Source organism: Lithobates pipiens, unplaced genomic scaffold, assembly GCF_037356315.1.
Source record: "Lithobates pipiens isolate NorthernLeopardFrog02 unplaced genomic scaffold, aLitPip1_a1.2 Scaffold_19, whole genome shotgun sequence".
In the NCBI taxonomy this organism is placed as follows: domain Eukaryota; kingdom Metazoa; phylum Chordata; class Amphibia; order Anura; family Ranidae; genus Lithobates; species Lithobates pipiens.
In genome coordinates, this window is record NW_027507764.1 from 214,592,563 (window position 1) to 214,617,853 (window position 25,291).

Sequence of the window (25,291 nt, forward strand, 5' to 3'; positions counted from 1 at the left end):
ACACGTGATCTATCTTGTTTTGTGGAAGGAACACCTTGTATTGGAGTGTATCGAAAGACATGCCCAGATAAACTAAGGTTTGGCACAGAGCGAGCTGGCTCCTTGCCGTATTTATCATCCAAACGAACTAAGGTCGTTTGTTAAGGTGGCGAGAACCTGATCTCAGTGCTGCTGCAAAAGATCCTTGGACTGGGGAAGGATCAGGACATCGTCCAAGTAGTGGAATATTCTTATCCCTCTTTGTCGAATATAGGCAATTACTGTTTCTAGAACTTTTGTAAAAGTCCTTGGAGCCGAGCTGAGCCTGAAGGGAAGGCACCTGAATTGAAAGTGGTCACCTGTGTAGAAGAATCTTAGGAAGCATTGATGAACATTGGCCACTGGGATATGGAAATATGCATTTTCGATGTCCACCGAGACCATCCAGTCACCCTGACAGATTACCGCTGAAATAGTTTTGAGAGTCTCCATCCGGAATGGCTGTGGCTTCAAAAAGGCGCTCAGGCTTCTTAGGTCCAGGACAAGATGCAATTTTCCTGATGCTTTTTGAATGAGAAAAGGGGAGTATACACCGCAAGCCTGCTCCTCCTTTGGCACCCGTATGACAGCATGAAGAGCAAGTAACTCCATGATGTATGCCTCCAGTGATTCTCTGCTGAAGTAGGAATCTTTGTTGCAACAAAGCATCTTTTTGGAGGAGCACTTTGAAACTGAAGATGAAGGCCACTCTGAACTACTTCCAGGACCTAGTAATCCGTTATTCTCTCTGCCCAGGTATCGCCGTAGATGGCCAGCCTTGTCCCTACTGGCGATCCCTGGGTGGGCCACCCTTCAAAAGGACTTGGCTGTGGGTTTCGGAGCTTGAGGAGTTTTTGACTTGGCGGCAAAGGTACCGCGAGATCGCCATGAAAAGCGTGAAAACTCTCTGCCCGGCCGATAGAACCTGGCTTCTTTGAACTGATCCTGGGGTCTTCTATTCATCCAAAATGACTGCGGATGCCGCTTCCGATCCTGGGGGAGAAGACCAGACTTTCCTCCTGTCACCCAGCGAATTGCCTCTTTCAGTGTCTTACCAAAGAGTGTATTCCCTGGAAAGGGAATGGAGCATAAAGCTTGCTTTGAGGCAGAATCCACGGACCAATACTTGAGCCAAAGAGCCTGCTTAGCCGTGACTGAGTGAGCCAGGATACGAGAAGTGAACCTGACCAAGTCCACCGCTGCCTCCACTATGAACTCAGGTGCCAACTTCAAGCCTTGAAGATTTGAGGAGAATAGTTCTTCCTACACTCGGGAACCTGATGTGGACTCCACATTTGAAGCCCAGACCCTGACGGCTTTGGCAATTGAGGTCAGGGCCAACGTGGACCTGCAGGCAGCCCCTGCAGTGGTAAAGGTCCTCTTAAGTTTTGAGTCGGCCCTCCATTCCGTTGACTTCTTAAAACACACTGTTTCTACCAATGATAGGGTGATATGCCTTGCAAGACGCTGTAAGGACGCATCTACTCTAGGAGGGGTATCCCATGGTTCCACGTCCGAGGGTCGGAACGGGTATAACTTATTGATTCTATTCCGCAGTGCTGGTCTTTTATCCGGCTTGGACCACTCCTCCTCCATTAACTCCATTTGGGGAATTCTCTCTTCAAATTCGGGTAATATTTTCTCTGCCCCTGAGTGCCTGAAGATTCTTCTTTCCAATTGATGGCCATCTTGATCGTAGATATAAATGAGGGTACCAGAGAAAAATCAAGCAAATACATGTCCAAACTATCTTGACCAAACTCTGAGTCCCCCTCTGAATCAGAACTAATGGCTTCAGGTTCCGGGGAGTCCTCCTCCCTTCTCCTCAGGCGACTAGTTCCTGCCACCGCAAAAGGGCCTGGCAACAGGGCCCTTACCCCTTCTTCCACAGCTCTCTTGATGTATAGCTCTACGTCCTCGTTGACCACTTGGCCTTGGGAAGCTTCCTTAAAGCATCGCTTACAAAGGTGTTTGGTAGGTAATGGGACCGCACCGCAAGCCCAACAACAATTGGTGACCATATCCACTGGGACAGCCGGTCCATGATCGGTGGACGATTGATGATGCCTAGATGATGGGCCTGCAGAGTCTGCTGAAGGGCTGCGCTGGCTATGGTTGTGCTTTGACTTTGCTTTGGAGTGGGAAGCACGAGGAGACGGAGGACGATGATCACTAGAGGAGGAAATTGCTCTCTTGCAGCTCCTGAGTGAAGGACCTCGCCCCCTGCAATAAGGAGGAACCATTAGTAAGCCTCAAACAGGCAACCGGTGCTAGAGGCAACTTTAAAGCCTCCAGGCATCCCTTACCTTTCCAAAGTTTTCAGTGCCTCTTGTATAGGAACAGGCGAGCTCATCCTGGGCTAAGGGACAGGAGCAAAACATTTAATCCTCTATAAAAAAATATCTATTTTATATATATATATATATATATATATATATATATATATATATATATATATATATATATATATATATATATATATATATATATATATATATTTTTTTTTTTTAAACAAATAAATTCCTTTTTTTTTATATACATATTTTGAACATGCGGCACTTACTGGATGGGTAAGGCTAGTGAGGCAATGAAGGAAAAATCTTCTGGGGACTGTCAGCAGGCTGCGGGGGAAGCAAGCAGAATAATTACACACAGCAGAGGAGAAGGACACAGTACAGGCAGCTCCAGTGATTAGCTTACCAGTCTGGCAGATCAGTGTTGTGTGCTGACAGCCACATAGAAGTTTTCCCCTTGCAGGTTTAAATTTGCCGCCCTCTCACTGCTTCGGCCAATCAGAAGCAGCGGACTGGAGAGCCAATCACAGCCGTAACTGGCCGACCAATCTGGACATGAGTGGTGACGTCATTCACCCGCACCGGCCTCACTGGAACGCAGAATAACAGGAAGAGGAAGGAAGGTTTTGAAAAACCTCACTGACATCACTACCCAGCGCCCAGCCAATCTGACACGGACGCTGGAACCACATGGAGGGGAACAGTAACCCTATCTTAGAAAAAAACATGCAAATAATAGGGGGAATGAAAAATACAAGCCCAGGATGGCCACTTCCCGTGCAATTTATGGCATTTAGCCTGCACCTCACTCCAGCACCAGGAGAGCCCTGCTCAGAGAGATTTACCCTCAGCAAAGGATCTTCCACTGCAGGGACATACAGCAGCCAGTACAAACAGGAATGTCTGGAGCAAGGACAGAATAAGAACACCTGCACCATGTACTGCCTGCCTTTTATCTGTCTATACAGGGGTGTCCTATACGGGGTCAAGGGGCAGAGTTGACCCGGGGTTGTGCTGTCCTGAGGCTGAGCCAGGAAAAGGAAATATGGGTGCTTTGTCAATAATAAGCAATTACTTGCTTTACTTTTTTTACAGGAAAAATAATAGAAATGTTGCTGAGGACAAAAGCTGTATCATGCTCCATCCAGTATTAAAGTTATTTTCAAAGAACTTAACACACACTACTGCCACCCAGAAATTGTCTACTCACACCAGTGTGTGTCTCCACTACTAAGCAATTAGAGGATATACAAAATTAATGAAAATAACGATTATGATTCCTTAAAACTTACTGCACAAGACAACCCTTCAATCAAATAACACCCAAAGAGTACATTGATAATCATATTACAAGAGATCCAGGAAACATGAGAGATCACACCTAAAGACGTTTCTAAATGACACCGAATTATGCATGTGTCCTTAAAACATTAGAGCCACTATACAGTATATTGTACAGTGTTTTTTTGAGGTATTATTATGTGCATTACCTAAAAGTAATTCTTAAGATACATCATATAAAGATTTGTAGACTTTCCCCCTAGATGCTATATTTATGACAGGAAAATAAATATATCACCCTTGCTGGATGACTGTTGAGATGACCAGTTACACATGTAACGGATTAGACTCAAAGGTCCTGATTTACTAAACTGTGAACCCTTGTCAATAGGTGTCCCTGTTGCAGATTTCCCCACACTTCCTCTCTAGTGATCAGCACGGCAGTAAATCTATCTGTTCATGACTAGATTTCTGTCATTCAACCCCTGGGCTAAACAAGAGAAAATCAATAAATTCCACCATCCACGCTAAATAGCATGAATGGAGGAATCTGCACTGGGCTGTTGCATTAAACAAACTGCAGCACCCACAGCAGCTTGAATAACCATACAGTGCCTGACTCAAATTGAAAAAATAGTGTTTGGTGATATTAGTGAATACCCCAAAAATTATTCACAGTGGCACGCAAAACACTAAAATACAAGTGCAGAAATGATGATATCACAATATTGTTGCGCTGTGAAATCAACACCATAATCAAAATGCCCACACCTTAAGTGATACAAATAATGTGTGAAATAAATTTGAAATAAAATAAAGAAGAAAAAAATTCTATTAATATGAACTACGAAAACTCCCGGTGAGTTCCTCCATCTCCACACACACAGACTGTTACCAACTGCGATGACCCAAATTATAGGTGATTTTAATGCTCTCACATTCGCATAACCTCTGTTATTGTAAAACTGTAGACTTTAATGATCCAAGTATATCTACTCACATTAAAACGAGTATTAAAATTCACTTTGATGGGCTTTTTTGCCTTTTGCAAAAGGAATTGTCTTAATTTCGAGCCATTTTTGAACATCTTAAGTGAGGAGGAATATCTGTAACAGAGACTCAGAAAGCAGTAACAAATTCACAGGGGGTGAATCCTTCCCTACGCAATCCAAAAATAAAACTGCAGGACTATAGATTTTGGTTGTCCCTAGCAGCTATTACTGGTTCCTTCCCTTGACTCAGTGTTTCTCAAATCCAGTCCTCAGGCCCCCCCAACAGGTCATGTTTTTAGGTTTTCCATTATTTTTCACAGGTGATTTGATCAGTTTCACTGCCTTAGCAATTACCACAGCCGTTTCATCTGAGGGAAATCCTGAAAACATGACCTGTTGGGGGGGCCTGAGGACTGGATTTGAGAAACACTGCCTTGACTCCACATCACTGTAAATTACAATACAGTGCCTTGCGAAAGTATTTGGCCCCCTTGAACTTTTCAACCTTTTGCCACATTTCAGGCTTCAAACATAAAGATATAAAATTTAAATTTTTTGTGAAGAATCACCAACAAGTGGGACACAATTGTGAAGTGGAACGAAATCTATTGGATAATTTAAACTTTTTTAGCAAATAAAAAACTTAAAAGTGGTGTGTGCAAAATTATTCGGCCCCTTTACTTTCAGTGCAGCAAACTCACTCCTGAAGTTCAGCGAGGATCTCTGAATGATCCAATGTTGTCCTAAATGACTGATGGTGATAAATAGAATCCACCTGTGTGTAATCAAGTCTCTGTATAAATGCACCTGCTCTGTGATAGTCTTAGTGTTCTGTTGAAAGTGCAGAGAGCATCATGAAGACCAAGGAACACACCAGGCAGGTCCGTAATACTGTTGTGAAGAAGTTTAAAGCCGGATTTGGATACAAAAAGATTTCCCAAGATTTAAACATCCCAAGGAGCACTGTGCAAGCGATCATTTTGAAATGGAAGGAGTATCAGACCACTGCAAATCTACAAAGACCTGGCCGTCTCTCTAAACTTTAAGCTCAGACAAGGAGAAGACTGCTCAGAGATGCAGCCAAGAGGCCCATGATCACTCTGGATGAACTGCAGAGAATACAGCTGAGGTGGGAGAGTCTGTCCATAGGACAACAATCAGTCGTACACTGCACAAATCTGGCCTTTATGGAAGAGTGGCAAGAAGAAAGCCATTTCTCAAAGATATCCATAAAAAGTCTCGTCTAAAGTTTGCCACAAGCCACCTGGAAGACACACCAAACATGTGGAAGAAGGTGCTCTGGTCAGATGAAACCAAAATCGAACTTTTTGCCCACAATGCAAAACAATATGTTTGGCGTAAAAGCAACACAGCTCATCACCCTCAACACACCATCCCCACTGTCAAAAATGGTGGTGGCAGCATCATGGTTTGGCCCTGCTTTTCTTCAGCAGGGACAGGGAAGATGGTTAAAATTGAGGGGAAGATGGATGCAGCCAAATACAGGACCATTCTGGATGAAAACCTGTTGCAGTCTGCAAAAGACCTGAAACTGGGACGGAGATTTATCTTCCAACAAGACAATGATCCCAAACATACAGCAAAATCTACAAAGGAATGGTTCACAAATAAACATATCCAGGTGTTAGAATGGCCAAGTCAAAGTCCAGACCTGAATCCAATCGAGAATCTGTGGAAAGAGCAGAAAACTGCTGTTCCCAAATGCTCTCCATCCAACCTCACTGAGCTCAAGCTGTTTTGCAAGGAAGAATGGGCAAGAATTTCAGTCTCTCGATGTGCAAAACTGATAGACATACCCCAAGCGACTTGCAGCTGTAATCGCAGAAAAAGGTGGCTCTACAAAGTATTAAGTATTATTACTTTTCATTTTTTTATTAGTTAAAAAAGTTTCAAAAATCCAATAGATTTCGTTTCACTTCACAATTGTGTCCCACTTGTTGGTGATTCTTCACAAAAAATAAAATGTTTATATCTTTATGTTTGAAGCCTGAAATGTGGCAAAAGGTTGAAAAGTTCAAGGGGGCCGAATACTTTCGCAAGGCACTGTATATAGTAATAGTAATATTTTGCCAGGAGGTGGAAACAGTTAGATGACGGGGGGGGGGGGGGGGGGGGGATTGGTGTTTGGTAAAGTGGTGTGAAGAGACCTTGTGTTCACTGCAGATCACTGAAAATAAATATTTTGTACGTCCACTGGCTGTTTTCGCTTTTTTTTTTTTTTTCTTACATTTACACATTATTAAGACAGAACAACATAGAACCTTTGCGTAGCCTTTCCTGTACACGCTGTACTATGCTATACGCTGTGCAAGGATATCAAGGCGCCAAATATTATATTCTGACCCTGATGTGTTCATACTTTTCTAACAAGAACTGGTGTAACTTCTCTGCTACAATAAATCCCCAACAGACATGGCCTGAAAGTTTGAATCTGGTTAGCAGCTGTGGGAAAATAAATCCAGTGTTAGTACAATTGTGTTAATAAATAAGTCCCTTTATCTGACTGATTAAGGGCCTTATTTAATAACACGATTGTACTAGAGCTGTACTAGTGGGGAAACATTTCCACCTGATGCACGGAATTGTTTTGATCTAGTCTGAAATACAATGGGGTTGATATACAAAAACTGGAGAATGCAAAATCTGGTGCAACCGTGCATAGAAACCAATCAGCTCCTAACTTCAGCTTGTTCAATTAAGCTTTGCCATAAAAAAAAAGCCTGGAAGCTGATTTGCTTCTATGCAATGTCCATATCTTATTTTTCATACATGCAACATCAGCAGAAAATATAAAAAAGGTACAATAAAACACATGTAACGTATTTAAAAGGATCACTGATAAAGTCCTGGAAAATATGAGTCAAATATGGTCCTTTCACTTTTCTTGTTTTTAGTTTAACTGTAATGAAGAAAATAAGTACTGGGGAGTTTTTGCTTTTCTCCTTGTAAAAATGCACTAAAGTATTGGGGCTAATGTGGGGCAAGCACATTAAAAGATTACATGTTACAGATGAGTGGAAATAATTGTAAACAGTTCTGCTTTGTGATCTGAAACAAAGAAGCAACGATTGTTTTTAATACAGAGCAGAATTCATGCAGCAATCGAGGTTGAAACTTGTTCATAATACAAGATGAGGATTAATTGAGTCCAACTGTCTTTTGACCTTGTTTCAAAGCCAGGGTAAATTCAAAAGTATGGTCAACACTCCATAAATTAAACACCACAAGAATTGTAACAAGTGTCTGTAGAGTTTTGTCACATAACACTGAGCTTTTTTTAATGAGTGAACTTTTTACTGCTTTTGCAGTCACTAAGCCTAAGTCAGTATCAAAGGTCATTAAAAAATAATTGTGAATGTTTTCTATAGTTTCTAGTGGTATAATAGTTTAGTCTCTGCTGATCAGAGGTGCACCGAATGGAAATTTTGGTGCCGAGACCAAAAATGCAGGATGCGCTTGGCCGAAAACCAAAAACGAAAATTACGGTTTTAAAAAAAAAATATATTTTTATAAATAATTGTATTATATTCAACTTTTTAATTAATATCATGAATTTAAATAAAAAAGGTGTATCTCTGCGCTGTGGTGGGGCAGCAGCTGACACAGATAAGTAATATACCAAATTTATATTAGCAATGAAATGTGAATACTGTGTTATAAATGGACAGCATATTGAAATAAAGTTCAAGAATCTATTAAAGTGAAAAAAAAAAATGCTAAAGTGAAATGTATATATTAGTCCAATCTTAAATGAAAATCAACAATGAAAAACCAATATAGTGGAAAATATAAATTTAAATGCACAGTTCCATGATAGGGTCAGGAGTGAAATGGACACTCATCAAGAAGGCTGGCTGCCATTACAGCAGCAAACACACACTCAATGTAGATCTGCCATCTGTTGTGGGGAAGGCTGTTCAGCAACTCGCACCATCCAGATGTAGCTGTAGTAAATAAAGCTCTCCGGGAGCCAGATTAAGTCTCCATAGTGTAGTATTTATTGGATTTGTATGTTAAAAGCCAAAATAAAATGAATCATAAAAACATTTGGCAATCGGTGCCACTACTTACCTGGTATTGGACAGTGGCCTGACGTCAGCACTCGTGTTTCATCCAACAGGACGTTATCAAGGGGACCTCTAGAGTTAGACGTGAAACTAGTTTTCTATAGCTCAAAACTGCTCAAATCATGGTGTCTCCTTAGAGAAATTGTGTGATTCCTCTGCCATTTTTACTTCCTTTTTGCAATTTCACATGAGACACCATGATTTGAGCAGTTTTGAGAGATTATTTAAACTAGTTTGACGGCTAGCGACCCCTTGATAAAGTCCTATTGGATGAAACGCGCCAAGAGACACTAGTGCTGATGTCAGACCCCTGTCCGGTACAAGGTCAGCAGTGGCACCATTGTCATATGTTTTTATGATGAAAAACACACTATAAGCACAGTAAAATTGTGGCCAAATCACAGTTAAATCTCATTTTAAGATTTAATTTAATTTTTGGCGCCATTATCTGCACCTTTTTCCTTATCGCCAGAATGCCGAAAACATAATGATATGTTTCGGCCGATCTTCCGAATTTTGGTACATCTTTACTGCTGATATACATATTAGCTGACCTTCTAGGCCAAACATCCTGAATTACAGGCTGTCTGTTCCCTACTCTGCAATGCAGTTCAGTTCAATGAAGAAATGCAGTATTGGTGTCCCGTGGCCTGACAGTTATGAACTGCTTTTGAAAAGAAGTGGCAACATGCATTTTTTAATTCTTCCATATGTGAATAGCTGTTTGAGGTAAGGACCGCCCAAACAGACTACTAACAGTTGGTAAAACCAGTATAAAGGTGTATGGCAAGTGTGCTATAAACTAGGGGTGCAACAGATCAAAAAATTAACGGATCGGATCATTCCTTGGATCAGAGTCACGGATCGGATCATTTTTCAGATCAGCAAAAAAAAAAAGCAAAGACAAATATCATTACACCCACCGGAGTTTTAGATTTCACAATTATTTTCAACACAAAATGGAGCTTAATAGGATGCTAATAGGACAGAACACCTCTGATTTTCCCATTTAACTATTAGCAACCATGTAAGGTCAGCAGGTTTGCTGCTGCTTTTAAAATTTAACATTTAAACAGTCCGTCGGATTTACAAATACTGTATTTAAGCATATTAGCACCATTTTGTGTTGAAAATAACTGTGAAATCAAAAACTCCGGTGGGTGTAACAAGATGTTCGCTTGTCCCCCTTGAGTGTGGGGTGTAGCAAGATGGCGGCGACAAAACACCACTTCCAGACGAGACAGCGGCCGCCAGGTGTACTAAGATGGCTGCCGCTCCAGAGCTAGGCCGAAGCCACGGCTTTTCCTAAGCCACGCAATCAGCGGAGAGCTCCGCGGATCACGTGGTGTGCCGATCCAAACGGGGTGACCCCTTCAGATCACGGATCGTGTTCTCAGACACAGGATATATAAACATCGAAGCAGGCCACGGCTGTGAGACAAAAGTACGATGATGCAGTTACACGTTTCACAAAATTCTTAAGAATATTTGATGTTGTCCTGAAATAAATATTGCCTGTGGGTAATCATACTTCATAGCCATACTCCTATGATATGCCATTATATATATACTGGGCGACTATGTGGCAGATGAGGTTTAATGTTGATAAATGTAAAGTTATGCACTTGGGGGCTAAGAATATGCATGCATCATACATACTAGGGGGAGTACAACTGGGGGGATCCATAGTGGAGAAGGATCTGGGGGTTTTGGTAGATCATAAGCTCAATAATAGCATGCAATGCCAAGCTACGGTTTCCAAGGCGAGCAAAGTCCTTTCTTGTATTAAGAGAGGTATGGACTCCAGAAAGAGATATCATTTTACCCCTGTTGAAATCATTAGTAAGACCTCATCTGGAATATGCAGTTCAGTTTTGGGCACCAGTTCTCAAAAAGGATATCGGGGAACTGGAGAAATGCAGAGAAGGGCAAACAAACTGATAAGAGGCATGGAGGAGCTCAGCTATGAGGATAGATTAGAGGAACTGAATTTATTCACTCTTGATAAGAGGAGTTATTGAGTTATTCACTTTACAGTCAACAAAGAGGACAAGGGGCACTCTTTACATCTAGAGGAAAAGAGATTTAATCTCCAAATACGGAAAGGTTTCTTCGCAGTAAGAGCTGTGAAAATGTGGAATACACTCCCTGTAGAGGTGATTCTGGCCATCTCAGTAGGTTGCTTTAAGAAAGGCCTGGATTATTTCCTAAATATACATAATATATCTGGGTACTAACATTTATAGGTAAAGTTGATCCGGGGAAATTCTGATTGCCTCTCAGGAAAAAAATGAAAAAAATCCCAGGACCAATGGTCCCCTCAGGGTGCCAGGTCCTTCCCCTACACTAGGCAGAAAAAAATTGAGCTGCAGGAAGCAGGGTGAGGGGTTATAGCCAAAAGGAACCGCCCCCTGGGCGGTACTGTGCAGTCTTGCTATTTTTACATGTGTTACATGTTCTGCCTAGTCCTCTCCTGAAGGTGACACGATAACCCTAAGGTCAAGAATTAAAGGAGCAATGAACTAAAGAGAAATAAAGGTTTGGCCCAGTTGTTTCCTAACCAAACATTGGAATGCATAAGATTGGTGAACTGCGCATAACTATTGGTGACAGTCAGCGTGGATGCTGAACTCCTGGGATTTTTGCACACTTCAAAGTCTAGAGTTTTTAGAGAATAAAGCCAAAATAAACAAACAAAAAAAAAACATCAAACAAGCAGTTCGGTGGGCAGAAACAACCTGTACCATCATTCAAATCATGTTTATGTTACAAAATTCTTACCCTGCTCCTTCACTAGGGTAAAAAAAGCTTCAAATTTCAGCTGCTTATCCAATAACAGAGTCAGTGAAATATGTAGGTTTTGTCAGGATTTAAAACTGCTCAGCAAAACTCAATTGCAGCCTAGACCCTATTCTATGGAAGGATACCAATAATAGATAGTGCCTGGCTTCAGCAGGAAACCAGCACTGTCACATATTAGATAGAGAACCATGAAGCATCATGAATTCTGCTATTAGCTGTATGTCCAAGTGACAACTGATAGGCACTATAAAAAAGACCCAGAGTTAGAATGCTTTAAAATACCTTGTCCTCCCGTTAATGTATCAGGAAAGCTTTACTCTATCACCAGTTGATTTTTTTTACAATTATTGTCACATATTTACTTGTAAACTATGCTATTTATTGAAATACCTATGTTGCATTCACACCCTACAACATAAAACATAAGCAAAAACAAGCACATTTCTATATATTTACCAAGCAAAGTTTCTTTCTCAATTATTACTGTTTACATCTTTGCACAATGATGTATATATTTTTCCAGCATATGTTTGTCACTTCATTATTAACCACTTGCCGCCCACCATATAGCAATATGACGTCGGCAAAGTGGTTGCGATATCCTGACCGGACGCCATATAGCGTCGATAGGATATCAAGCCGCTGGGCGCCCCCGGGGGCACGCATTGCGGTGATTGTTGTTGCGGTGTGTCAGTCTGACACACCGCAACTTCATTCTAGGTAAAGAGTCTCTGACAGAGATTCTTTACCACGTGATCAACCGTGTCCAATCACGGCTGATCACGATGTAAAAGGGAAGAGCCCTTGATCAGCTTTTCCTCACTCACGCCTGACAGACGTGAGCAGAGGAGAGCTGACCAGCTGCTCTTCTGACGGGGGGGGGTCTGTGCTGATTGCTTATCAAAGCAGCCCCCCTCGGATGCCCACTCAAGACCACCAGGATGCCACCGGGGATGACCACCCCACTGGACCACCAGGTATGGCACCCTAGACCACCAGGAAAATGACAATCAGTGCCCAGGCAGCTGCCAATCAGTGCCATTGAAAAATGCCTGCCAGTGCCAGTGAAATGCCAGCCATCAGTGCCCATCAATGCCGCCTATCAGTGCACAGCAGTGCCATCTATCAGTGCCACCCATAAGTACCCATCAGTGCAGCCTTTCAGTGCACACCAGTGTCGCCTATCAGTGCCCACCAGTGCCACCTATGAGTGCCCATCAGTGCCGCCTATCAATGCTCATCAGTGCCGCATATCAGTGCCACCTATCAGTGGTGCCTATCAGTGCCCATCAGTGCCACCTATCAGTGCCCATCAGTGCCATCTCATTGGTGCCACCTCATCGGTGACGCCTTATAAGTGCCCATCAGTGAATGAAAAAACGTACTTATTTACAACATTTTATAAAAACGTTTTTTTTCAAAATTTTCAGTTTTTTTATTTGTTTAGCAAAAAATAATAACCGCAGAGGTGATCAAATACCACCGAAGAAAGTTCTACTTGTGCGAACAAAATTATAAAAATTTAGTTTGGGTACAGTGTAATGTGACTGTGCAATTGTCATTTAAAAAGTGATAGCACTGAAAGATAAAAATTGGCCTGGGCAGGAAGGTGCAAAAGTGCCCTGTATTGAAGTGGTTAAGGCCAACCATAGGCTGAGCAAATTTATTTCTTGCAACGTTGGGATGCAGGAAAGAAATTAGCTTGATTTCCCATTAACACAGACAGCGTTGATGTGGGAATCTCTCCTGCTGAGCCATTATAACAGCCGCTTACAATAATTGCATGTAAAAGCCGACAGGCTGGTTGTACCCAAGTTAATTAATCGATCAACTTGGGTACATTCAGCCTGCCCATACATAGGATTTGAACCGGCCTGCCTAAGGCTACAAATTGAAAAAACAATAAACATTTTATACTCCTATTAGCTGTGTTTATATTGCCAGCCTTTCGCAGCTACTTACTACAAATGTTGTGGACAAAATGAGTTAATACAATTTCCAAAGAAAAAGACACACAGGAGAACCAGTATTTGGGGGCTCCCTTATTGTTAAAGGGGGTTTCACATTCTGATAAGACTCCCACCCACAGGCCCTCTACAACCACTAGGTCAGAGTTGTGAGGAAGAGGTCTTGATCAACATAGGGACAAAGTATCCCCTTTTTTTTTGGACAGTCAGGTTAAAAGGATAAGGAACTGGTATAGACTTTTGGGGGATCCCACACTTTTTTTCTTGTTTCTTGCATGGGGTACCTCCATAAAATTCATACCAGAACCAGATCATGGAAAAACTCTACACCATTATTTTATTTTTTTTGCATGGAGTTCGCAGCTCCTGAGAAGCTGCCTCGATCTGAACCAAGGCAGGTTGTGTCATCCCTGGTAAGCAGCAATGCATTTAATCTTCATGTTTGGGTTAACCATTCTAGTGATAAACCACCCTTCTGATAATTTACAAGGCAGTAATTTTGCATATTTTTTTTCTCTTTCTGAGTTTATAAGAGGTAAGAACAAGCACTTTCAGTCATTATTACACCTGGAAATTTTGAAGCTTGTTAAAGAATTCCCTTCAAGTTGGCCCATTTCTTTCTCATGCTATAGACTGGTAACTGTTGAGCTAAGATTGTGGTTGAGGGTTGACATTCAGACAACTTGTTTACTAAAAAGACAGTTCCTTTTGTCCTCTACACAATATAGAGCTACAGCTTTGCCAGTGTTGACTGCAGTGTGGGTGCCTCATCACCAAAAAAGAAGTCTCTGGCTGTGCAATGTGAAGGTTTATAGGTAGGTAATCCAAACTCAATGTCTTTGTGATTTCTTGGGGAGGCAGTGAGCCAGCATTAGAGGAATTAGGGCTCTGAGAAATCCTGTCTGTAAGGTGAAGACTCATGCTATTAGGAGCAGGGAAAATAAATTTGAATTGCTTTCAGTTACTGGATATATCAGGCTTCTAAAATATTTGTAATATCTTTATACATTTTTATTCTAACTGGACTTTTCCTTTAAAATAACTGATTGTTTCATAGCTTGATAATGCAATAAGAAATAAACAACAGTAATCTTCAGGGAATGCCAATCATATAAACAGGCGCTACCAACATAATGAAAGGCAATAACAGAAAGGTCTATATCCATCACATCATGCAAAGATTAATGATCTGCCATAACCCACGGCACCAGTCATATCAGTTTTTAAGTCTAATTCACAGAACAAAACTGATCTGCACTTTCATGATTCTATTCAACCTTATGAAGTCTGTGTGTTCCTCCATTATCAGCTATCAATAGAGGCAGTCAGAAGACACTGGGGATCAGAGAAAGGGAACAACCATGTGATCTCTCATTTCACTGCCACTTTTGTTACTAGCAATTAAAATGTAAAATTGGAAAATACAGAAAAAACAAGTGTCTGCATTAAACTGGTAAAAAAAAAAAATAGATGATAAATGGTATTATACAGGTCTTCTTTTGTTCTTAAATAACTTTTAGTATGGTTTATTTATTTAAAAGTAACCCTCATGACTGTTTATTTGATGCTTCAGGTTGCTTGGAATTAATGGAAGCTATAATAAATACATATCAACCACTGAGCAACAACAGCTATGACATCACACAGCAGCTGTATTATGTTCTTTACAAACCAAATCTTGTAAGCAATTACTATTTTAAGATGACAACGATGATTTAGATCTAAAGTACTGTATGCTAGTCAAAAAATGTTTGTTATTGCCAGGTAACAAAAAAAAATTGTGTTTCTGCATATAGCTTTTCTTATAATCTAAAAAACCTGCTTAGCAGAAAACAGCATTTTGATTTAAAGAGTGACACCTTCTTTACACATAGATGGTTTGCAGAATATCTTCGTAATGTTGTACAGTCTATCGACAAAAGGCACTAGCTACCAAAATACAAATACTTCTTAACGTATTCAATTTTATATACATGCATTTAAGCAGTTGCTTGCTAAGAGTGCCATACCATAATTTGTGTGAAAATAGAGTATGTATTTACTAAGTGCTTGTCTTACACATGATTTGATACTTAAAGTGAAAATAGGTGCACCCAATTCACTACGTTGCACCATATTCACAAAGCTAAGTAAATATTCAAAATCCAAAGTGAGAATACTCTACACTTTTAATAAGTCAGCCCCTTTGAGCATGACTGTTTCTTCTCTGCCTGTGAATATGCAGCAACTAAGAGTCATTGCCGAAGCATTCCATAATTAATCAACCAGAAATAATTATGCTACAGGGGATGGAAATATAGTTTCCTTACAAGTTTTGAGGCTTAACATATTTCAGTGTTTACATAATTCAGTTGTCCTTCCCTCAAAATAACGAATGGTTTAGTTGAGGCCTCATTCACGCTGGCACTACTGCATTTAGCTTTTCTACATGCAGGAAAAAGGATCTGGGAAGTTTAAACAATATTCCGTTACATAACCAGGGATCATTTTGGTATTGTTAGCTTTAGCCTTGACTATACCCCTTAATTTTTCAAAGTTAGACATTCCAAAGCAATAATATGTATAGGCCAGCAATAAATTATTTATCACTTTACTGCTGTTGTGTGCAAGAGAACATCATGATCAGTGAGGTGTTTTTTCTACTGCTCAACTTTATTGAGCGAACACAGAAATGAGCCTGATTTGCTTGTGCTGCCTGCCAGTAAACATTTAGGGGGAATATAAATACTGGAATCAGGCTCAGTAACAGTGAATTAAGCAGGATGTTGTACTTCTGTATCATAAATAAAAAAACAATCAAAAGGGGATTTTATTCTTAACAAAAACAATACTTAATGTTTTCAGTGAAGAAAATTGTTTAATGTTCCATAGCATAGGAATGAATTCTACCTCTCTTGCTAGACACAATTCAGATGTTCTGCCCTAGGATGAAGACACAGTTATGTCCCCAAAAGCTGGTCCAAGTGATGTGAGGGTCAACAATCATCTGCTGCCTGAAGCAAACCATCTTCTCTTAATAAAACTAATAATGTATTAAATTTATGAGGAAGAAAAAAGCTGCTTAGGTTTATAGAAAGAAGTCCTGGCTTCAGGTTAGTATTAATTCATGTTCAGCTTACTATTACTCAATAAATATCAAAGTCTCCTACAAAAAAAAATAATGTTTGCTGGCTTACAAGATCAGAGCCATTGCTGAAGTCTTTATTGAATTTTGCAGTAAGCTTTAGCTGACTGAACAGGTCAAGCACCACGGCTAAGACTTTCCTTTACTCTGAAACTCATAAAGTCCACTCCAGCATGCAATGCTGCTGGCTAAGAAACTTGACTCAGCACAGGGTCAAAGACCATGACCTCAATGGAGAAAGGTCGCATAGCTTTCAAACCCCAGTTCCTGAATTCCATTAACTTACATGCACTAGCTGTTCTTGTGTGTCAAACTCTCTGGAGCAGGCTTCCCAATGGCAGTTTGTCTCGTAGACTACTTCAGGCTCTTGTTTACTTTCATCTTTGTCCCCCTCCTCTTTTACAAGAGTCATTCCATCTGGCTGATCCTAGACACAAAGTTAAAAGATGAAAATGTTAAAATAAGAAGGGGGGAGGTGGCTGCATCTCAATGAAAAGAAAAGACAGAGAGCGGCAATGTTTAGCTGTAAATAAATACTGCACATTCTTACCAAATGAATCACATGGTTAAACATGCAAATACAACTTTATTTAAGGTATGCTTTAAGCATAAATACATTTTTAACACACATAAGCATACCCATTATTTTACTTAACCTATACTAATCCAAAGATGTAAAAAGACCATCAACAAGAAATAATTTTAAAGTTATACTAAAATAAGCACAACTCACAATAATAAAGCACACATATAAGAAGAATTTGCATTGTGTTTTACTTTTCTTCAGCTTCTGTAGTTTACAGTAGTACACTACCAGTCAACCTTCATAGCTCTAAGTTATACAGTACATATACACAAGGATTATGAAAAGATCATCAAAAAGAGCGCAAATCTATAGGCTAGTACATTTTTGAAAAACATGATTTTTTATTTTTTTTGAAACGGCATAAAAAGAAAAAAAAAGTAAAATTGTTTAAGGGCTGTATTCAACTGACACCCCATATTCTTGTTGACAGCAACACAACATAAAGTAATCTTCATACCACTGCTACTTCCACCTTTTATAGTGATAGTGAGTGGTGCTAAAATTGAAGTTGAATATTACTTAGCCTTGAAAATATTAATACATATGCCAACCCACAGCAACAATCACATTTATGTGTTAGCTATTAATTGTAAAAGGTGGCATGTTTGATTTTACTGCTGCAAGAATTGCTCGTACTGTCTCTCTATTAGACAATAAATATAAACATTGCACTTACCTGTATTCCTCCAGCAGCTGGGCTTGGTAGCTCTTCTTCAGGTTTAATCTTAGAGCGTTTATTGTGCATTGGGTCGCCTGTACTACTCACAGCTGACTCACTGGTAGGCTTGTTCTGTTTAAAAATAAAAAAAAAAGGAAAATCCAATTTTTGTCAGATGGGTGTGGTAATACAGCTGAGAACTATGGCTACACGCTTGTAACTTTAATATGCCAATTTATTTGCAAAGCTGCAGCCTGCTGAATTTTGGGCATGATTTACTAAAGAGAAGTGAATTAGGCCCCTTTCACATGGGCTTTCCGATCAGACCCTCGGCCCCATAGGCAGATACACTGCATGTGGGGTAGTGGATGTCAGCGGTGACATGTCCACTGACACCCATTGCTATCTGTTCCGTTCCGATCCGATCCTGTCCGTGAAATCCAGGTGGTTCGTTTTCATCCAATCTCCCCATAGAGGAGAGCGGGCTCTGACAGGTCCATCCCTGCACAGTGAGTGGAGATGGACCTGTCATCCACCTGTTCAGCGGGAATCAGCGGATCATTCCCCCGCTGAGAACAGTGGAGTCCGTCGGGCGGACCACCTGTGTGAAAGAGCCCTTAGGGCAATTGGAAGGTGTGAACAAGAATTATCTCTGGAGGAGCCTCTTGACCCTAGATGCACATCAGAGAGTGACACATGGTGAAATCATCAAAAATACATATTTTCTTCATCTCTGAAGGCTAATGGTCTGGTAAGCTTTTTTTTGTTCAATTAATGGTGGAGGTGATTTACTCACTGGTCCATACAAATTTAAAAAATTACTGTTTTTGGGAAGGCTAAATAAGTGCTGCCACATTTTACATACTGATATGAAGGCTGATTTCAGACTACTGCAGGTGCGGTCACTTGCAGAGACATCGGTTTCACATCCATTTTCATGTGCATCCCAATGAGTTTCTATGCACGTTGACATCAGTTTTCACGAGCGTCCGTTATGTACCATGTTCACACCAATGTTGATGTCATGTCAGTTATTTTTCCATGAAGAAAACTGCATGTTGCAGATTTTTGTTACAGAAAAAATCTGCATGTGATACTAGTGCGGTGGTGTGAACAGGGCACAGATAGCACAACTGTTTTTTTGTGCCCTTGCAGAACGCGTGCATAAAAATTACATCTTTGCCTCAATCAAATGCACAGGATCTGGTGTGTATTTTTTTTTTACGTATTAAAAAATATTTTATATTTCTTTTTAAGCCTGTAAATACTGTATGTAGTATTAGACATTAAAATTGATTTTTACCCCTTACAGCCAGCAGAACTGTTGTTTTCTATAGACTAATAAAATGGTGAAGGTTACAACATACTGTTAAATAGCTGGGATGATCAAATTACATAAGCAGCTGAATAACTGAGAGGAGGGACACACCCCCTTCCCTTCCCCTAGCAGAAAGAGGACAAACTGAATTAGTTTTAGACCGCCCAAAGATGACTCGATTTCTTTCCTTCAACCACGGGTAGAAAAAAATAAATCATTTGCTTTCCCCCAGTAATACAGTCAGTCTCCCACAGCACTACTATATTCTGCTGGTGGGGGGCGAGGGCACGGGGAGCCCTACTGATCAGCAGAGCATAATGATTATTGCTAGCAGCTATAGTCGCTGCCAGTAATTGCATGACAAAAATTGATGGATTGGCTTCAGTACAACCTGTCTGTCCATAGATGGATCAAATCTCGGCCAGCCCCTGCTATGACCGGATTTAAAGAATGCCAACAAGTATCCAGTGCAGGGCTCTCTCATTAGAATATGTATGTTCTGCTAACTAACTCTCATAGATGCACCTAGTATTAAGTAAAATGCTAAATAAATATTATATGTATATAATATATCTTTATATATAAACTGTCATGTTTGTGTCTCCCACTTAATTTTACTTTAAAAATTAAACATCTTGTGTTTTCTTGTTTAGTAAAATATACTGTATGTTGGTATTACTTCCATTACACAATAACTTTAATTCTAACACAATGGTACCGTATTAATAGTGTTCAATACGCATGTAAAAATTAAAAATATATATATTGAATTATACAGTAATTACAAATCATTAATAGAAATATCCCCATTTTCTGACTTTATTGCTGCTCTGAGAGTTCAGAAATAGACATAACTATAGTGGGGGTTATTTACGAAAGGCAAATCCACTTTGCACTGCAAGTGCACTTGGAAGTGCAGTCACCCTAAATCTAAGGGAAGATCTGAAATTAGTGGAAGCTCTGCTGATTTTATCATCCAATCATGTGCAAGCTAAAATGCTGTTTTATTATTTTTCTCACATCGGATCTACAGAGACTTTACTTCCAAGTGCACTTTCAGTGTAAAGTGGATTTTCCTTTAGTAAATAACCCCCAGTGTGTGGCCACAGTGTTATGGCAACTTTTATCAATGACAATAACTTTAGATTTAAACTTAACATTTAACTATACCCTTTTAATAATATAATTATTCAATTTAAAATATTAACCGTTGCAGGATATCTTCTGGATACATGAATTTATATTTATATAAATGCTAATCAGTGTTCAAATCTATGATACAGGCATCTCTAAAAAATTTGAATATCTTCAAAAAGTACATTTATATCAGTAATTTAATTTGAAAACTAAAGCTTATATATTATATTGATTCATTACACACAGAGGGGGTTATTTACAAAAGGAAAATCCACTTTGCACTGCAAGTGCACTTGGAAGTGCAGTCGCTCTAAATCTAAGGCCCCATTCACACTTGAGCATAGCGTTTTCAGGCAGAAAGTCGCGTGATTTTACCGTGATTTTTGTGGCGGGTTTTTTTACCGTGTTTTGCTGCGATTTTGTGCAGGTCAAAAGGTCACCAATGTAGAAAGCAGAAAAACGCCCAAATCTGCCTAAAAAAAAAAAAGGTTCCAGAACGTGTTTGAGCTTCAGGCATTTTAGAGTGGAGATGTGAACCATCTCCATAGAGAATAATAGATTTTTTCCCCTCCAGCGTTTTGTAGCTTCAGGCTTCAAGCTACAAAACGCTCAGGTGTGAATGGGGCCTTAGGGGTAGATCTGAAATGAGTGGAAGCTCTGCTGATTTTATCATCCAATCATATGCAAACTAAAATTCAGTTTTTTTATTTTCCTTGCATATCCCTCTCGGATCTACAGCGACTTTATTTCCAAGTACACTATATCACCCCCAGAGTGATATATTTCAAGCATTTCTTTCTTTTAACCCCTTCAAGCCTAAGCCTTTTCTGACACTTGCTTTCAAGTTAAAATCAGTTTATTTGCTAGAAAATTATTTGGAACCCCCAAACATTATATGTATACATATATATATATATATATTTTAGTAGAGACCCGAGAGAAAAAAAAATGGTGATCGTTGCAATATTTTATATCAAATTTGCCCAGCGGTCTTTCAAATGCAGTTTTTTTGTAAAAAACTGTGAAGTTAGCCCATTTTTTTTGTATAATGTAAAAGATGATGTTACACAGAGTAAATACAGGCATACCCCACTTTTAAGTACACAATGGGGTTTATTTACTAAAGTTGGAAAGTGCAAAATCAGGCATAGAAACCAATGAGATTACAGGTTTTATTACCAAGTTTAATTGAACAAGCTGAGTTTAGAAGCTCCTTGGTTTCTATGCAGAAATGAGCCTGATTTTGCACTTTCCAGCTTTAGTAAATAAACCCAATTGTGTACTTACAAGTGGGGTATGCCTGTAGATATCTAACATGTCATGCTTCAAAATTGCGACAGACTACGGTACCTAAAAATCTCCATAGGCTACACTTTAAACATTTTGAATAGTTACCAGGCTATGGTTAAAGAGGAATTCTAATGCTAGAATTATTGCTCTTGCGCTAACGATTGTGGCGATACCTCACAGTGTGGTTTGAACACTGTTTACATTTGTGGGCGAGACTTACGTATGCGTTCACTTTTGTGCGCAAGCATAGAGGGATGGGGTGCTTTAATTTTATTTTATCTTATTTAATTAATTTTTTTACACTGTCCCTTAAAAAAAAACTATATATATATATATATATATATATATATATATATATATACATATATACATATGTATAAATCACTTTTATTGCTGTCCCAAGGAATGTATACATCCCTTGTGACAGTAATAAGCAGTGACAGGTACTCTTTATGGAGGGATCTGGGGTCTATAAGACCCCAAATGCCTGCTTTGCACTTGCAAGCATTCAATTGTTGGATGTCTTGAATACTGTCATTTTTGAAAATCTGGCGCTTTTAAGGCTTTAGTAAACCGGAAGTGACCCGCTTCCGGGTTACTAGATCCAAGACCCAATAAAAGCCAATTACAGATGTGCCAGTTGGTTGCTCGGGCCTCCCGGAGGGACAAGAGAGCCCAAGCGAGCCGTGGAAGGCGGCGGGACGTCCCCTCACGCTGCTTGTAATAACAGCTGAGGGGTAAATTAGCCGCATTGGTTGTTATTACAAGAAAGCCAACAGGCTCTAAAAAAAACTGTACTGCAGTGATGCCTGCAGCTGCATGCATTGCCCCGGTACAACCCCTTGAAGCCTAATGCCACGTACACACGATCGAATTGTATGACGTACTTAGTCCGTTGAAACGCATTTCACCGGACAATCCGCTCGTGTGTGGGCTTCAGCAGACTTTTTCAGCGTGAAGTCCGGAGTACTAAGAAGGTCGGTTTGCACACCAATCTTCCCGTCATACTTTGGTTTCAGCGGACAATACGTTCGTCAGTATGCTAGTCCGACGGACTAAGAATGGCGCATGCCCAGAAAGGATTTACAGGGCGGAAGTGCTCTGTCTTGTAAAACTAGTGTTCGTATTGAAGCTAGCATCTTCGTCATGCTGCTAATTTTGTGATTTTTTAATATAGCACATTCTTTTCTTCTTCATAATGCGAGAAAAGTGAAGTTGCTTTGCTGCTTATATTCACACAGAGTTAACACAAATGTCTTTATTCATCCTCATCCTATGATTAATATTCCAATTCGAAACAGGTACCAACTGATCCACGCGTCCCGAAAGACAGATACAAACCTCACAGGCAGACTGCGCCGTAGAAAACGGACGAATTAAGCTGAAGCCTGAAAAGCGCGAATCGTCTCTAACCAAACTTCCACTAACGCAAAGTCAGCAGAAGGAGCCCAAAGGGTGCTTTGCTGTGTCTTGGACTTCCTATTTATAGTCCCGTCGTACGTGCTGTACATCATCGCGCAAGCTTTCGTCGGACTGTTTGTGTATCCGTGTGTGGCCAAGTCCGTTCGGTAGAAAGTCCGCCGGATTGTATGACGGACTAAGTACGTCATACAATTTGATCGTGTGTACGCGGCATTAGGACGCATATTTGCATTATGGCGGCGTGAAGGGGTTAATTTTGATGATTATGGCTTACAGCTAGTAAGAACCTAACATTCAGTATTTGTCAGGATCACTTAAGTGCTCCTGCTCCTCATTTCAGCATCTGGGGTTTGGCTATTGCATTCTCCCTGTCTGTGTCCACCTGCTAGGTGATTGTTGTGGTCAGTCACCTGTTATAGCAAGCCAAACGCTTAGTCCTTTGCTTGTGATAGTAGGTGATACCTGTGTTGTTCCTGTTCAAGCTCACTGTCTGTCTGTCCTGCTTTCCCTGTGTATGATTTTGGACCGGATTATTGGACTATTCCTTGAACTCAGCATGCCTTTTTACCTGGACTGTCAGAGAACCATGCTGTCTGCTAACTATCTCTTTGCTTTGCTCAGTTCGCATCTGCCCTGGTGTGGTAGCCAGGCACTATCGCATTGTGTATAAGTTCTGGGGGCAACCAAGTACTGGTAGGCCGGCTTGCCTTAAGAGAAAGGGGGGTGCTATAGGAGAAGCACACAGTAGCCAGCTATAGTGTCTGACCACCTGCGTTGGGGTAGACCTGACAGTATTTTAGAAAACTAGAATATTGCATAAGACCAATAAAAAAGGCTTTTTAATATAGAAATGTTCTCTTACTGAAAAGTATGTTCATGTACAGTATAGTATGCACTCAATACTTGGTCGTGTACTTGGTTGTGGCTCCTTTTGCATGAATTACTGCATCAATGCGGCATGACATGGAGGCGATCAGCCTGTGGCACTGTTGAGGTGTTATGGAAGCCCAGGTTGCTTTGATAGAAGCCTTCAGTTCATCTGCATTGTTGGGTCTGGTGCCTCTCATCTTCCTGCTGACTATACCCCACAGATTCTCTATAGGGTTTAGGTCAGGCAAGATTGCTGGCCAATTAAGCACAGTGATACCATGATCATTAAACCAGGTATTGGTACTTTTGGCAGTGTGGGCAGGTGCCAAGTCCTGCTGCACTGCGCTGACTTTGGACTTGATAAAACACAATGGACCAACAGTCTTCCCCATGATTGTGTAACCTACTGAACCAAACTGAGAGACCATTTAAAGGTTTAGAAAACCTTTAAAGATAGATGTGTTGAGTTAATTAGCTGATTAGAGTGTGACACAATGAGTCTACAATATTGAACTTTTTCACAATATTCTAAGTTTCTGAGATACTGAATTTTGGGTTGTCACTAGCTGTAAGCCATAATCATCAAAATTAAAAGAAAGAAATCCTTGACATATATCACTCTACGGTATTTATAGTGAATCTATATAATATATGAGTTTCACTTTTTGAATTTAATTACTGAAATAAATTAACATTTTGATTACATTCTAGTTTTTTGAGATGCATCTGTATGTACTGTACATGTCTAAAACTGAAAATGCAAACCTATCTGTTACAGCCAGCATCTCCAATTGGCCATATGACGTGCTGGAAGATATTTTACAATGACTGATAGATACTATTGTATTACATATAGATAAGTGACTTGTGTCTTCTGTTGTTCATTACTAGGGGAGACAAAAGGAGGCAGCAGGCCCAAACTGACAGTTAATTAGGAGGCCAGTAGAATCACATGTTATTATTATTAATATGTACAAAATGCTAGATGTACACGACATGGGAAAACATACCAAACAAAAAGAAAAAAGATTACAAGGAGTAAGACAAATGATATATGTGCTTATAATGCGTGCTCTACATAACTCCTGAACAATCCATCCTTGCACTTTGAAATTGCAGCTTGGGATGGAAAGGTAAAATAACATAATGATACATACTGTAAGTGCAAACCACAATTTCCCATTACAAAACAATTATATCAATTAGTAATTATAAAAAAAAAACTTTATCAGCACTGTTTTAATCAGATTTAACTGAAATGTAAAAAAAAAAAAAAAAAAGTTAACATTGTTTTAACTTTATTTGATTGGTGCATTGGATAGTAGGGTAATTGATTAAGATGGGCCTAATGTGCTATTTTTTTTTACATTTTTAATTACTTAAATTGATGTTTTATACTGTATATATTTTTTACTATATGCATAGTAATTTTGTTGTACAATTA

General features: G+C 39.9%; 1 protein-coding gene across 1 annotated transcript in view; it reads right to left on the reverse strand.

Annotated features, from left to right (window-relative positions):
* GLI3 (GLI family zinc finger 3) overlaps positions 1-25,291 on the reverse strand; it is a 313,436-nt gene that overhangs the window by 60,205 nt on the left and 227,940 nt on the right. The window contains exons 9-10 of the mRNA XM_077491685.1: positions 17,829-17,942; positions 16,853-16,993 (exon numbers count right to left, since the gene is read on the reverse strand). Of these exons, the coding sequence (XP_077347811.1) occupies positions 16,853-16,993; positions 17,829-17,942 (255 nt within the window). The remainder of the gene's footprint in view (positions 1-16,852; positions 16,994-17,828; positions 17,943-25,291) is intronic.